General features: G+C 47.5%; 1 protein-coding gene across 3 annotated transcripts in view; it reads right to left on the minus strand.

Annotated features, from left to right (window-relative positions):
- Window positions 1-4556: 4556 nt before the first annotated feature.
- TPK1 (thiamin pyrophosphokinase 1) overlaps window positions 4557-13488 on the minus strand; it is a 151340-nt gene continuing 142408 nt past the window's right edge. For all 3 annotated transcript variants that reach the window (XM_066362946.1, XM_066362947.1, XM_066362948.1), the window contains one exon: window positions 4557-5659. In XM_066362946.1, the coding sequence (XP_066219043.1) occupies window positions 5541-5659 (119 nt within the window). In that variant the 3' untranslated portion in view covers window positions 4557-5540. The remainder of the gene's footprint in view (window positions 5660-13488) is intronic.

Here is a 13488-nt window from a genome sequence, read left to right on the forward strand (position 1 = left end):
TGCACTTTTGACTGGTCACAGGAAAGCAACAAAAGACGATAGAAATGTGAAATCTGCACCAAATAAAAGGAAAACTCTCCCAGTTTCATACCTATTTAGTACAGTTCGATGTGGGCTCACGCACAGATTTTTTAGGGCCCCTTAGGTAGCTATCCCGTATAGCCTTGACAGACTCGTCACTGACTGATGGACTACCAGAACGGGGTTTCTCCACCAAACTGCCGGTTTCCTTCAACTGCTTATCCCACCGAGTAATGTTATTCATATGTGGTGGCGCTTCGTTATAAATGCGCCGATATTCACGTTGCACTTTGGTCACGGATTCGAATTTAGCAAGCCACAGAACACACTGAACTTTCCTCTGTACTGTCCACTTCTCGACTGGCTTGGCCGTGGGCTGCTCTGCTGTATACACAGTGTTATGTCATCATCTGCGCTTGTGCACATGCTGCCACATCATCCTACAGAAACTGGGAGGGTTTTCCTTTTATTTGGTGCAGATTTCACATTTCTATCGTCTTTTGTTGCTTTCCTGTGACCGGTCAAAAGTGCACCATGACTTTACGGACACACTGTATAAGCATCGCTTGCAGTGGTCAGAGAGAAGCCACAGGAACCGAGTCCTTGGACCTGTTTACTCATCCATCACCTGTGAAGGATGTCGGGCTACAACCTCTTCCCCCGTTGGGTCGTAGCTGCTCCATGAGCAGAGGTGAGATCGCACGTGAGCTCCGAGCCTCCAGAGTGCCAAGCCAGTGGGCAGTAATTGATCCTGGCTGCCTGGAAAACGCTTTGAGATGGGGCTCATCAAAAAAGGAAACTGAGCCTGACCAGGCGGTGGCGCAGTGGATAGAGCATCGAACTGGGATGCGGAGGACCGTGGTTCGAGACCCCAAGGTTGCCAGCTTGAGCACAGGCTCATCTGGTTTGAGGGAAAAAATAAAGCTCACCAGCTTGAGCCCAAGGTCACTGGCTTGAGAGCAAGGGGTTCTTCGGTCTGCTGTAGCTCCACAGTCAAGGCACATATGAGAAACAACTAACGTGTCACAATGAAAAACTGATGATTGATGCTTCTCATCTCTCCATTCCTGTCTGTCCCTATCTATCCCTCTCTCTGACTCTTTCTCTGTCTCTGTAAAAAAAAAAAAAAAAAAAAAAAAAAAAAAAAAGGAAACCAGGAGAAGTGAAATCTGCTGTGGGCAGGGAAAGGCTTGCTTGGATGGCCAAGGAATTTTCCGTTTCCTGTGTATTAACTCCTTGGCAATGGCTTGCCCGTGTGCTTCAATTTTAATCTCCCCCAGGGATAAGGATCATTTATTTCATTCTGAACAGGACACCATAGATGTAGCCATTCCCAGTGAGGTTACTTTGATATTATTATTCCCCAATAGGATTACACTTAGCCCACTGTCACTGGTAGGTTAGTCCTCTTGACAAACATATAAAATGCAAACTATTACTATTAAGTGCTAATGATAATGTGGTAAATTATACTCAAATGGTCCTAAATCTAGGAAAGAAGTATATGCTCAAGGCAGAATTTTTGCACATGCCTACACATTTTTTAAAAAAGTCTTTATGCATTTTTAACTTGGTTGTATTTTTTTCAATATAGAATAGATGTCTTGGTATTTTTCAATTTAGAATAAAATATTAGGAGTACTGTGTGTGTGTGTATGTGTGTGTGTGCATAGACTAGGTCACAAGACAAAATGTATTCCTGGTGAGTCACTGTGAATATTGTTTGAAAGTCACCATTCAGACACGCCCCGTTTATAATCACAGCGGTGGGGAGAGAAGGACAGTTTCTTCCTGCTGACTGAGTTGGCGCAGGTCACCAGAGTCGTTCACATCCAATCTGTGTGCTGCTTTATTTTGTTCATTCAGGTAAATCTTTGGAAGTCTTGAATGTGAGCAGGAGTCGTAAGCCAGGTGTGTTAACGAATGCATTGCACATGTTAGAAGGTCACACAAATGTGGGGGTGCACGTGCGTTTGTGTGCCAGTGTTGTGGGGTTTTTCGGGTAGATGCCCAGTAGGAATGCTCGAGCAGCTAGCTTTATGGAGGCCCAGGCTGACCCGGCCACCTCCTACTTGCTGAGTGACCTTCTGTATTGCATGAAATGGCCCTAGTTCCCATCCCAAGAGAAAACTGCTCGTTGACTGCTTATCAAAAACTAAGGAATGAAGGAGTGGGCAAAAGTAGGCTCACAGTTGTATGTAACCAGATGCAGAAATTAACAACAATACTAGCATGAACTGTTTCGTGAACTCACAGCTGTAAACCTGCTTTTGCCCCTCCCCCGTGTTACTCTGCCCAGCCTGCACCGGGGCGTGGTCTGCTCCCAGGTCCTGTGACTCCCACAGCGCGGCCTATTGCAGACAGTCCCAGCTTCCCAAGAGAAGAGGGGCCAGATCATGCGGTCACTAACCAGAGTTAGGTAGCCCGGTCTTATGTTGGGGTGACCACTAGATTTATCAAAGCTGCCACTCTGGCCGTGTGAAGAAGAAAGGTTGAAGTCAGAGGGCCACCGGGTGGCTTTTGCAGCAGGGCCCAGCTTCCTGTTTCTCTTGGGGCCACCGGCGGGAGGTCAGGACCCGGACTGAACAGAAGCGCATGCAGAGCGGTGGCCCGAGGGTGGGGGAGGTTCCGCTCTGGGGGAGGGTGGGGAAGGGTGGGGGTGCACCCAGGAACTCACCATCTGCAGACTCCGAGCGTTAGTATTGAAATAATAATGTATGCTGACTTAAAAATTTTTAATTTATTGTTGGCATGGTTGCAAGTGTCCCACTCAAAATAACCCCCTTTCCACACTGCGTTGTGCCCCCCCATGCCCCACGTGAACTCTTTTCACCCCCCAGTTCCCACCTTTTACTCCCCCCCCCCCCCGCTGTTACACTGTTATCTGTCTGTCATGTATCTATATAATTTGGCTAATCCCTTCACCTTCTTTGATCCCGTCCCCTCTCCCCTCTCCCCTCTCCCGACAGCTGTCCCTCTGTTCCTGTTTGTTTCGTTCCTCAGTTTACTGTGTTCCTTAGGTTCCACACATCAGTGAGAGCATGTGATATGTGTCTTTCTCTGCCTGGCTTATTTCACTTTGCACGATCATCTCCAGGTCAGTGACGCTCCTTTAACGGTGTGGCTAGGTGGCAGAGAATGGCACAGCGGGAGTTTCAGGGAAGGGAAAGGGGTCAGACACCTCATTCCTCAGCAGCCTGGCAGGCGCGGGAAAGGTGCCCTGTGTGTAAGAGGAAGCCTCCTGTGGGCACCAGAGAAACAGGGGGCAGGGTCATCCCCCCCCCCCCGCCTGTCAGTGCTAAGGTTCAGAGACCATATTCCTTTTTGCTAAGCACCCGTTTACTAACACTGGTAAGATTTTCAGAGCGACTAGCACATGCATTCTTTTGTAGTAAAATTTTAAAACAATGGCCATATTTCTTTTATATGTTGTGAATAGTAGTGAATACATAGCAATTGAGCCTTGACTTGTAAATGAATGAGGTGGCAAGTAACAACAGGTGCCAGGAATGCCCGCACTCGACCCCCAGGTCTCTTCTTTCTAGTTTTGGTGGGTGCAGGTGGGGTTGGAGTCTTAGGAAAGCTCTTCCGTGGGAGGTTCTGAGCTGGGTGAGCCGGAGAGGGCCCGGAGCCGCCAACCTGTCTGGGCTGTCTGCATGGGTCTGTGCTGAGCGTGCGCAGGCAGGACCACCGGGCTGCGCCCGTGATGAGAAGACGCAGAACGGCCTAGATTTGGGTCTAGGTGAGTGAAGTATTGTTGTTGTTAATCACCCTTTGAGCAAATATCTTTTTAAATATAGAAACACTGCTGAGAGATTGCTGATCACGAAATATAGGTAAACATTATTTTCTTAAACACAGACCACAGATATGCACATTAACTAAATATTTTTATTTAGCGTCTGGATTTCAATCTCATATATATTTGCATAAATAATTAAAATAATCTCTAGTGATTAACCGTCACAGCCGCACGCTGGTTCACCAGGTGCCCTCTGTTGCCCACGCTGTCATAGCACCGGGAAGAGAGGAGTTGCTGGCCCTCCACACAGCCACACGGGGCGTGGGTGGGGACCCGGCGGGCAGGATCGCCCTGCTTCGTGGTCCATATAGCAGCACACAGGTTTGGGAAATGGGACAGAACGGGGCGAAAAGCTAGAAGAGAGGCTCATGAAAGAAACGTGACTGTATCTCAGTGCCCGGTGGTTTCACCGCAGTCACCCTGTGCGCTGTCTGCCGGTGACTGTCGGCACCTAGAATCTGAGTGTGGGGCGCGGCCGGGCACCCTCCCCCGGCCCTCCGTCTCCCAGGTGCACGGCCAGATGGGCCGGGCACGGGCTCAGACCCGGCTCCTCAGCGCCGGTGCCCACTTATGCCCCCGGCTGCCGAGCTCACGTCCGTTAGCTGAGGGAGCGCGGTGCCCACTTATGCCCCCAGCTGCCGAGCTCACATCTGTTAGCTGAGGGAGCGCGGTGCCCACTTATGCTCCCGGCTGCGAGCTCACGTCCGTTAGCTGAGGGAGCGCGGTGCCCACTTATGCCCCCGGCTGCCGAGCTCACGTCCGTTAGCTGAGGGAGCGCGGTGCCCACTTATGCCCCCGAGCTCACGTCCGTTAGCTGGGGGAGCGCGGTGCCCACTTATGCCCCCGGCTGCCGAGCTCACGTCCGTTAGCTGGGGGAGCGCGGTGCCCACTTATGCCCCCGACTGCCGAGCTCACGTCCGTTAGCTGGGGGAGCGCGGTGCCCACGCACGTACTGCCCAGCCTGAGGAACGGCGGGCGCAGCTCTGTGTTGACACCTGTTTCCCGGGGACCATGGTTCCAGGTTGGGCTATAACTACAGGAGGGCAGCCCTGATGGGTCCCTCCACCAGGAAGCTGTGTCAGGAGGGCTTTATGAACTGTCACTGATCTTTTGTGCCATTTCTCTGTTCACCCAGGGCTGCCATGATGGCCCGTTTTCAAATGTGATAATTAGGTCAATTCTCATTTTTAGGAGACAAGACCAAAGACGGCACCCCAAAGTAAAGGGGTGCCGCTCTGACATCTGAGTCTGGGCAGAAGCGCTGTTCTGTGTCACAGAGGACGTGACCCTCACAGACGCTCAGCGGCAGCCCGGGGTGCCCGCAGGGAGGCTGTGCGGGGCGGGCTGCGGAGCTGGGGCCCTCAGAGCCGTCTCGGCCTCAGAGCGAAAGCAGATTTCCAGGACAAACGGAATGATTAGTAACATAAGGATGATCAGTACTGAAGGGGGCTGTGGAATGATCCACATTAGTTTCCAACTGAATGGAATAGCACTTAATTAAAAAAAAAAAAAAAAAAGAAAGCAATTTCCCCCCTCGCTCTAAAAACGGAGGTCCGTCATTTCCGTTACCAGTGTCACCTAAACATGAACATCTTTACAGCAAGTGGGCTCCTGGGAAGGCTTAGACTCCTGCAGACCAGGCGAGCTGTTCTTACTGAGCAACGAGCCGTTGGCAGATGAGGCGAGTCAGAGGCACACCGAGAATGCCGGGCCTGGGTCAGTGTTTGATGGCCATAGTCCAGAGGAGCGGGCGGTCCGTTTCCACGGTCACAACGCCAGAGCCGTCGTAGGTGTTGGAAGTGCTGACCAGCGTTCCGAAACTGAGCACCTGGTTTGCTGGAAGGAAAGGAGAAGACGTGGTGAGAGCCAGACTGGTCCAGTGCCAGCGACTGTCCGCCGTCACCAGGAAGTAACGAGGCACGTGCTTGGATACAAGACATATAAGATGTGGGACGGGGGAATATCTGATACGGGATTTTAAAACAGAAAGTTTTTATAACTTGCTATGCTCACTCTTCCCGGAGCTGGCCATTGGATATGTGCTGTTCTCATACAAAATTTCATTACATTTCCTTTTTCTTTGCCAATTGGAAAACCAAAACCCATTTCTGTAATGTGCTACTTAATTCCTCGCCTGGTGCAATTTTAATTTTTCTTGACGATTTGAGAACATTTTACATCAGTTATTAAACTCCAGAGTGATACTTTTAGTTTCCAGTATAAATGGTATCAGGCAGAAAATGAATTCCTTCAAGAAAGCATAAGATTTTCATCATTTTTTTTGGTCTCCTCATAAATTAAGAAAAGCCAAAACGGACAAAGCTTAATTTTCTGTAAAATTAATAGGGACTCAAAGGTCAGGGCAGACTTCCCAAAATGCAACCCCGAGCAAACCACTTCTGCTCAGCCGTAACGCGAGGGTGAGAGACGAGGTGGTCCTTTAAACGGCTTAATTATCCCAGTACAGGCTTCGGAGTTGTTATATAATGAGAATTTACATAGTCATAAATTATGTATAGATACACATCTATAGTCACATGTTCTAACACAGGGGTAGTCAAACTTTTTATAAAAACTGCCCACTTTTGCAGAGCTGGTCAACCTGATCTCTCCCGCAGAGGAGGTTGACCAGGTTGACCAGGAGAGACCAGGTTGACCAGCTCTGCAAAAGTGGGCGGTTTTTATAAAAAGGTTCGCCATCACTGGTCTATAAATACTGTTATCAAACAGGTGCTGTGGAGTCTCGTGTAGTCCCCTCTGTAGTCCCCTCCCCAACAGAGTCAGACGCCCCTTCCCTTCAGAAGGTTAGCTGTGAAGTTCCACCGTCTGTGATTAGGTTGCAATATGCTCGCTTCCCACTAGAGGGAGCCTAGTCTCTTTCTGAGGTCGTCTTTGACATGCCAATTTTAACATTCAGAAAGTTTTATTACAGGATAATGTATATAATTAGTATTACCAGTTCACACAGTTTACTTATCAGAACTCACAGTATTAGTTTTTCAGTCACCACCTTTATTAACATAAGTACGGAGTGATAAAGTAAGACTACAGAGGGGTAGAGTGAACCTCACGTGGCCGTTACTCTAACGTGATTTGGGGCATGAAGCTCTGGCCTTGTCGGTGATCTGGAACTTTCCCGACGTGAAGTGTCTACGTGTATTAATATGCACGTCCGTTTACACACGCAGACACTCAACATGGAGGGTGGGGGATGCACTGCACCGCCACCTGGGAATGTGTTAGGCGGCCCTCCTGCCGTTCAGGCCCCGGGGTGGGGGTGGGGGTGGCAGCCTGAACGTGTCACACCTTTTGTTCCCGAAGGCCTGGCGGGCGCTTCCGTGGGCCCACCAGCTGGAAAGTGGACACTCCAGAGAAGAACCGGGTGTGCTCACCCCACCTGAACTTGACACAATGCATTTTTAAGATTCTGGAAACCAATTAGGTTAAAATCCTAGTTTTTACCTGGGCTCAAAGGATTGTTGTTTTCTGGTTAGTCTAGTTACAGATTTGTTCATTTTATTTATCTTTGCAAAGAACCAGCTCTTCATCTGTAGCTCTTCTCTGCGATCTTGATCATTTTTCTTCTGCTAACTCTGGGCTTGGTTAGCTCTCTTTTCTCTGGTTCCACAAGTGTCAGATTGTTTATCTGAGATCGTTGCTATATTCTTGAAGGAGAACTGCTTTTGCTGCATGAGTAGACTCATGAGTAGACTCCTAACCGGACCCACAGAAAATAAGCTTCTAATTATACTCGTTCCAAGTCATCACCTCTCCTTCCCACTTCTCTAGAGCCTGCATCTGATAGTGTCATTCCTATGTGACATAGTAACTGACAGACCTCACTTCCTGTCACCTCCCTGTCCTGTGCCCCAGACATCTAGCTGCTCATCCCTCCTAGGTAACCAACTGTTCATTTATTTTTTTGTAAAATATCCAAAACTGCCTGTATGGCCAGTAGCCGCGGCCACTATCACAGCCGCCTGGCCCATGCAGGTTCACATTTGATTCAGACAGATGGTAATGAAACAACGGAGCCAAGAACTGGTGGCCATAGCTTTAATCCTAGCTCGTACCTGGCGGGCGAGAAATACACACAGTGGGAAAACACTTCTCTTTTCATTCAGGGCTCCCAAAGCCACTGACTTATCCGAGATTCCTAGAATCAAAGGTTTCTACCTCACCAGCCTATTCGCTTCTGTTCCCCATCTCCTTCTCTCTGCACAAACTCTGCACTAACTGGCTTCTCCTTCAGCACTCTGCCATCTTGGCTGCTTCTCCTCTCCTCCACGTGGCCTTTTTCTGCCCTGCTCCAGCATGGGCTCCTCTGCCCCGTTTTATAGTGTAGAAATCAAAACCTTTAATCCAATATACAAAGTCTCTGATACAAAGTCACTTATCTGAGGCATAATGGGATTCCTCATGAGAGTGCACCACCCATGCAACAGTCAAGGGTGTGGGAAAAGCTGTTTTAAAACTAAGCCTTAGGCTATAACGGTGATGGACAATCTTTTGAGCTTGGTGTGTCAAAATTCACCAAAAAACTGAGCACAACTTGGGTTGTGTGTCACTTAGAGAAAAAAACCCATAATTTATGATATTTATAGTTTAAATAACAAAAATCTATAATTGTAATATATAACTGTATTTAATAATCCAAAAACTAATTATTTAACTTACCTGCTTAGTGACTTCTTTGTTCATCTGTCAGTTGGTTTCTTTTGTTGGTCTTAATATTATTTAACTTGTGTGGGGTTCCAAAGGTGGTAAAACAGAACCTTAGACTGTCCACAAACCTGTAAATTTTTATGCTTGCTCCAAATGCATTTCGTCCTGACCTGCTTTCATTTCCCATTTCCCCTTAACTGATACACGACAATATTTCATTTTAGAAGTAGCTGACATCTTATATGAATATTCTAATGAGTCTAAAAATATTAGCCATTCTTAAAAGGAAGTTACTTTATTTCACAATTAATAGATTTCCGCCCTGCTCTAGTTATGATAACCCGGCCATAGATCCTTTCTGATGACAGCCTGAACTTCCTTTGTATTAACTATTTGCAGGCGAAGTTGATAGTATATTATCCTGGCCTCAAATTTATGCCTTTCTACCTACCATTTACTGTATTCCTGGTGAGTGCTGGCTTGTGTGTTCTATCTATCCTGAAGTTAACTGGTCAGATGTCTTTTTCTTCCGATCAGGATGTGACCTGGTCTAAGGTCCTGTGCTGAGTTAGCACAGGATCTGTAGTCTGAAAGGGACTGTGCTATCTGGTGCGGAGGTCTGACACAGATAAGAGTTCAGGCTGCTGCCTGAACCAACCAGGGTGCTGGGCTCAGGGCTCTGTCCACTTGGCAGTAATGCCCCTGCCACTGGAAGGTGACCCCAGAGAACTCACTAGGTCTTTAGGGCTTCAGAAAATATCATGCAAGAGCTACTGACCTATTATCCAACCCCTTTATTTCACGCTGGGAAAACGATTCAGGATATCTTACTGACCTAAGAGCTCACAGTGCCAGGATCTGGGTCTTCAGCCTCCCTGCCCAGTGCACCCTCTGCTCTCGTGGAGTTAAACTGTGCCATGCACCCCACTGGCGGGCTCTCCAGAATCACCTTCAGATTGGGTCAAAGTGAAATGACATCCTGATTATTTAAATTGCTGGGTATGTGGGTGTGTTACCTGAGAGTTTCTAAAGCTTAGCCCCACAAAAGAAGGAAGGGATCCCTGTGGTTGGACCAGTGCTATGGGCGTCAGGCCAGCAGAAAACCTGGTTCCGAGGACTTCCACCCTCGTCTCTGAGGAAGTGAGCTACGGAGCATGCACACAGGCATGGGGCATGCACTGAGGCAGGGGACGCTGAGCTCTTACTTAGAAAACGCACCACGTAACTCCACTGATAAAACACGACTTGTAGGAGGCTTGTCAGGCTGGTCAGTGCTTAGTTAAGTAGTGTTAACAGTCCAGATGGGACAAGAAAATGAGTCAACAGGATTAGCAGCTAGACATGGTTCAATACTTGGCTTTTACTAAAAACAATTTGCTATATCTCTAGAAAACACAGATAAAAATTAAGGTGACATTCGGCTAACAGGAGTTCGCTTTTATGTGGGTAAATTATTTCATGGTATGCAAGATTTAAATCGCAGAGCTTTTTTTTGTAGTTCTAGGGGAAATTATATTGTTACAGAAGATAAAAAATAAATTTGTTTGTAATGAATGGCTGTATTTGCAACCATTAATCAGAATGAAAATGAATGCTTTTAAAATATCTACATCAGTTAAAGCCAAGTCAGGTGAGCACAAAATTTTTATGTAGAAAACAATATTACTTTGGAGTATTGGGAGGGAAGGATGGATAATGGCAATTTTATGCTGAAAAATAAAATCACTCCTTCAAAATTGAGTCACATGGTTTGTACAAGCTCAAGTTGTATCAAAGCTGCAGGGTAAGAAGTCCTATTTGATAGAGACAAATCTACAACTCGAGCCTGTTTGGTAAACAGGGTTATTACTAAAATGATACTGTTTAAAAATGTGCTAAATCACAACAGGTATGTACATGTAGAAACAGCTTGTGAATACGTTTTCTATATTAGTAATTAAGAAACAAACAACCCATGCATTCCCTGCAAGCGCCTAGGCTGGAGGGGGAGACTGGGGGGCGGAGGGCTGTGCCTGATGCAGCTCTAATCGGCCCTTACGGTGCCCTGTTGACGAGCAGGGTCTAAGCAAGCGCCTCACTTTGATCCAGTCAGTGGTGTGTGGGGCATCCTAACTCACCGTCCTGGCGGTTGTACTATGACTTGTCACTTTCCGGCTGTTTCTCTTTATGACATTTTTCAATATGCAATCTGGAGCAGCATCCCTGTCCCCTTCTTCTTCCTGGCATGTTCCTACAATCTGGGCAAACGCAAGTGCTGGCGCTGGGCTCCCCTGGGCCTCAGGGACAGACACTTGCCAGTCCTCTGCTGCCCTATGAGTGCTAGCAAAGCGCTCACTGCAGGGACGATGGACACAGCTATGCCGTCTCTCCTACATTCACTACAAGAGCTCACTGGGGGGGACTCCAGACTGTCTTCTATTATACTTGGGCACTTGTGACCGTCTCATGGGTGTGGAGTAGCATTTGTCTCTGACCTTGGCCTTGGGGCAACTTCACTTGTGACTAGTGGCCAGAAAGCCTCTGCGACTCATTCTGCTAGTGCTAGTGTCCCCCTTGGCACACACTACCGGACACAGCAGTGACACCTGTCTCCTCCGCCTTAAAGGGGCAGTTCCTACAGAATACACCTCGGGGCCGGGTGCCAGCTGTTGTCGGCATTCATCTGACGGGTGACCTCTCTCTATCCGATGGGTGACCTCTCTCTATCCGACGGGTGACCTCTCTCTATCCTGGCCTTCATTCCCCAGAAGGCTCATTCTTCCACATAAAGCCAAGGCTGCAAACGACCCGGTCCAGGCCCTGCTTCCCGTCCAGGGATGCGGCACCAGCGTGGCCAACTATCTGCCCTCCTGTTAAGAGAGGTGTGTAGAGTTCTACCTGGGAGCAGGGATGCACCCCCACAGGTGGAGGCCCGGTCTTAGGCGTCTGCTCACACGCTGCCTGTGGCGGGGGCCCTGGAGCGCCCTCTCCCTGGTCCCTCCTGGGCATGCCACCTGAGCGGGTGCCAGGCCTCTTCTTACTGCAGCATGTAAAGTGCATCAGCGTGCCAAATAAACGTCATGCAGTCTGTCTACTAAACCTGCCGCTTCAGTAGGACTTCTTTTCTCTGTGTTGCCCTAACAGCCTAAATTTTTAAATCAAAAAGGAATGTAGCTTCATGTCTTTTAAAATTATTTTGTGTTATTGAGTTGTGAGTTCGTTATATATTTTGGATACCAATCCCTTTTGGTAAGGTATATAAATGTCACATCATTGTACACCTCAAGCAATAATCAAAGTTTTTGAATAAAAAAATAATAAAAAGGAACTAATTTTAAAAATTTGCTACAAATGCAGACTGGTTTAAAAACAGTAGTTAGTCCTATATAGCTTTGATAATGCGCAGTGTGGTAATGGTGGTGTTTTAGGATTGGTGCAGCTTATGTTTGTGATTTTATATGTCATTAAAAAAACACCTGGAAAACCAAAGTGAAAAGCTTTTTTTTTTTCTGGAAAAAAAGGTTGCTATATTCATAATATTAAACATGATTATATCACTACCAGCCTCAGGGATGTAAGCCCATTGACCCTCAGTGGAGAGGTTCAGGGAGCCACCAAGTTAGTAGACTGGCGCCCCCTGTAGGCAAACATTCAAGTTTTAACAGCGCGGCTGACTGCACACAGTTAACCTCAGACACAACCTACGCTTGTGGAAAACTGCAAAAGACGCACTCTGGTATGCGATTTAGGTCGCTGGTTTCTAAAATGCTAAGAACTACTTTCTCTTTTGATGTAGCCCAAACCCAGTGTACAAGGGGATTTATACAACTTCAGAACAGTTACGAGGCCATTGTAGGAAATACAAAAATAGCAGACTGTCTTCTCTTCTTAAGTCCCACCCGTATAGCTAATTATGACATTGGAATTTGATAGTGAAATTTTAATAGGAAAGGCAAAAAATGCACCTCCAAGACCCATCTCTTTTCTTACAGACTACAGTAAACTGGTAGGTCCATTAAATTGCCATTTTAGGGTGCTTGAAATCTCTGTCCCTTTGTATATCCTTGAAATTTTAAAGTATTTTGTAAAAATTATGAAGAGTGCCAGATTACTGCAATCTACAGACACTCCCGTGCCAGGGGCAGAGGAGGATGTTGTGTCATTTGAAAAAATACTCTTAAAATTGCAATTATGTTCATCTCTTTTTCAGTGCAAAATTTACTGTGATAGAGGCAGGCATTCAGTGAGGAGGCTGGGAGGCGCTGCCCTGTGCACCCTCCACAGACCGGCCACGCCCTGCGGGTCAGGAGGCCAGTCTGATCACATACAGGCTGAGCTCGGGCGGGGAGCATGGCTCAGGGCGCGGCACATTTGGAAGCCTGGTGTTGTGAACAAAGAACTTTATGAAAATGGAGTGAGGACGGGCATTTGACGATTTTGCTCGGGGCTGTTCTCAATTAATAGAGTACAGTCTGCCAACTCAAGAAGCTCCAATAAGAACAAGAAATCCCCAAAGCTGCCTCCCTAATTGTTTACATTATACAAAAGTATTAATATTAAAAGTGTGATTTCCACAATTTGCTCCCTGGTCTGCATCATGTAAGCCCACGAGAGAGCAGGTTTGTTTTGCTCTCCGATACACCTGTAGACTTAGCATAGGGCCCGCATACACAGTGGACCGACTATAAATATTTACTGCATGAATAAATGAATACCTAAGGCAACCATCATAAAGACTGAGAATGACTGGTATTCATGAAAAAATACCGGACCTGCAAGTGGCATCTGCTCTGCCACCAGGCGCGTCTGGGTGCCGGGCCATTCCCGGAGGGGCCGACAGAGCCACCCGCCCCTGCTCCTGCGCACCGGTTCTCCCTGAGCTCGCAAATCCAGGGTCTCTGTACTGACCTCCGAGAAGACCCTTTTCTCAGCACTCAGCGTTTCCTCAACTGGCAGTAACGGACTGAACCGAGCCACCAGCTGCTCTGACACTTACTGAACTCCGCTTGGAGGTCATCGCA

This window comes from Saccopteryx leptura, chromosome 2 (assembly GCF_036850995.1).
Source record: "Saccopteryx leptura isolate mSacLep1 chromosome 2, mSacLep1_pri_phased_curated, whole genome shotgun sequence".
Taxonomy (NCBI): Eukaryota; Metazoa; Chordata; class Mammalia; order Chiroptera; family Emballonuridae; genus Saccopteryx; species Saccopteryx leptura.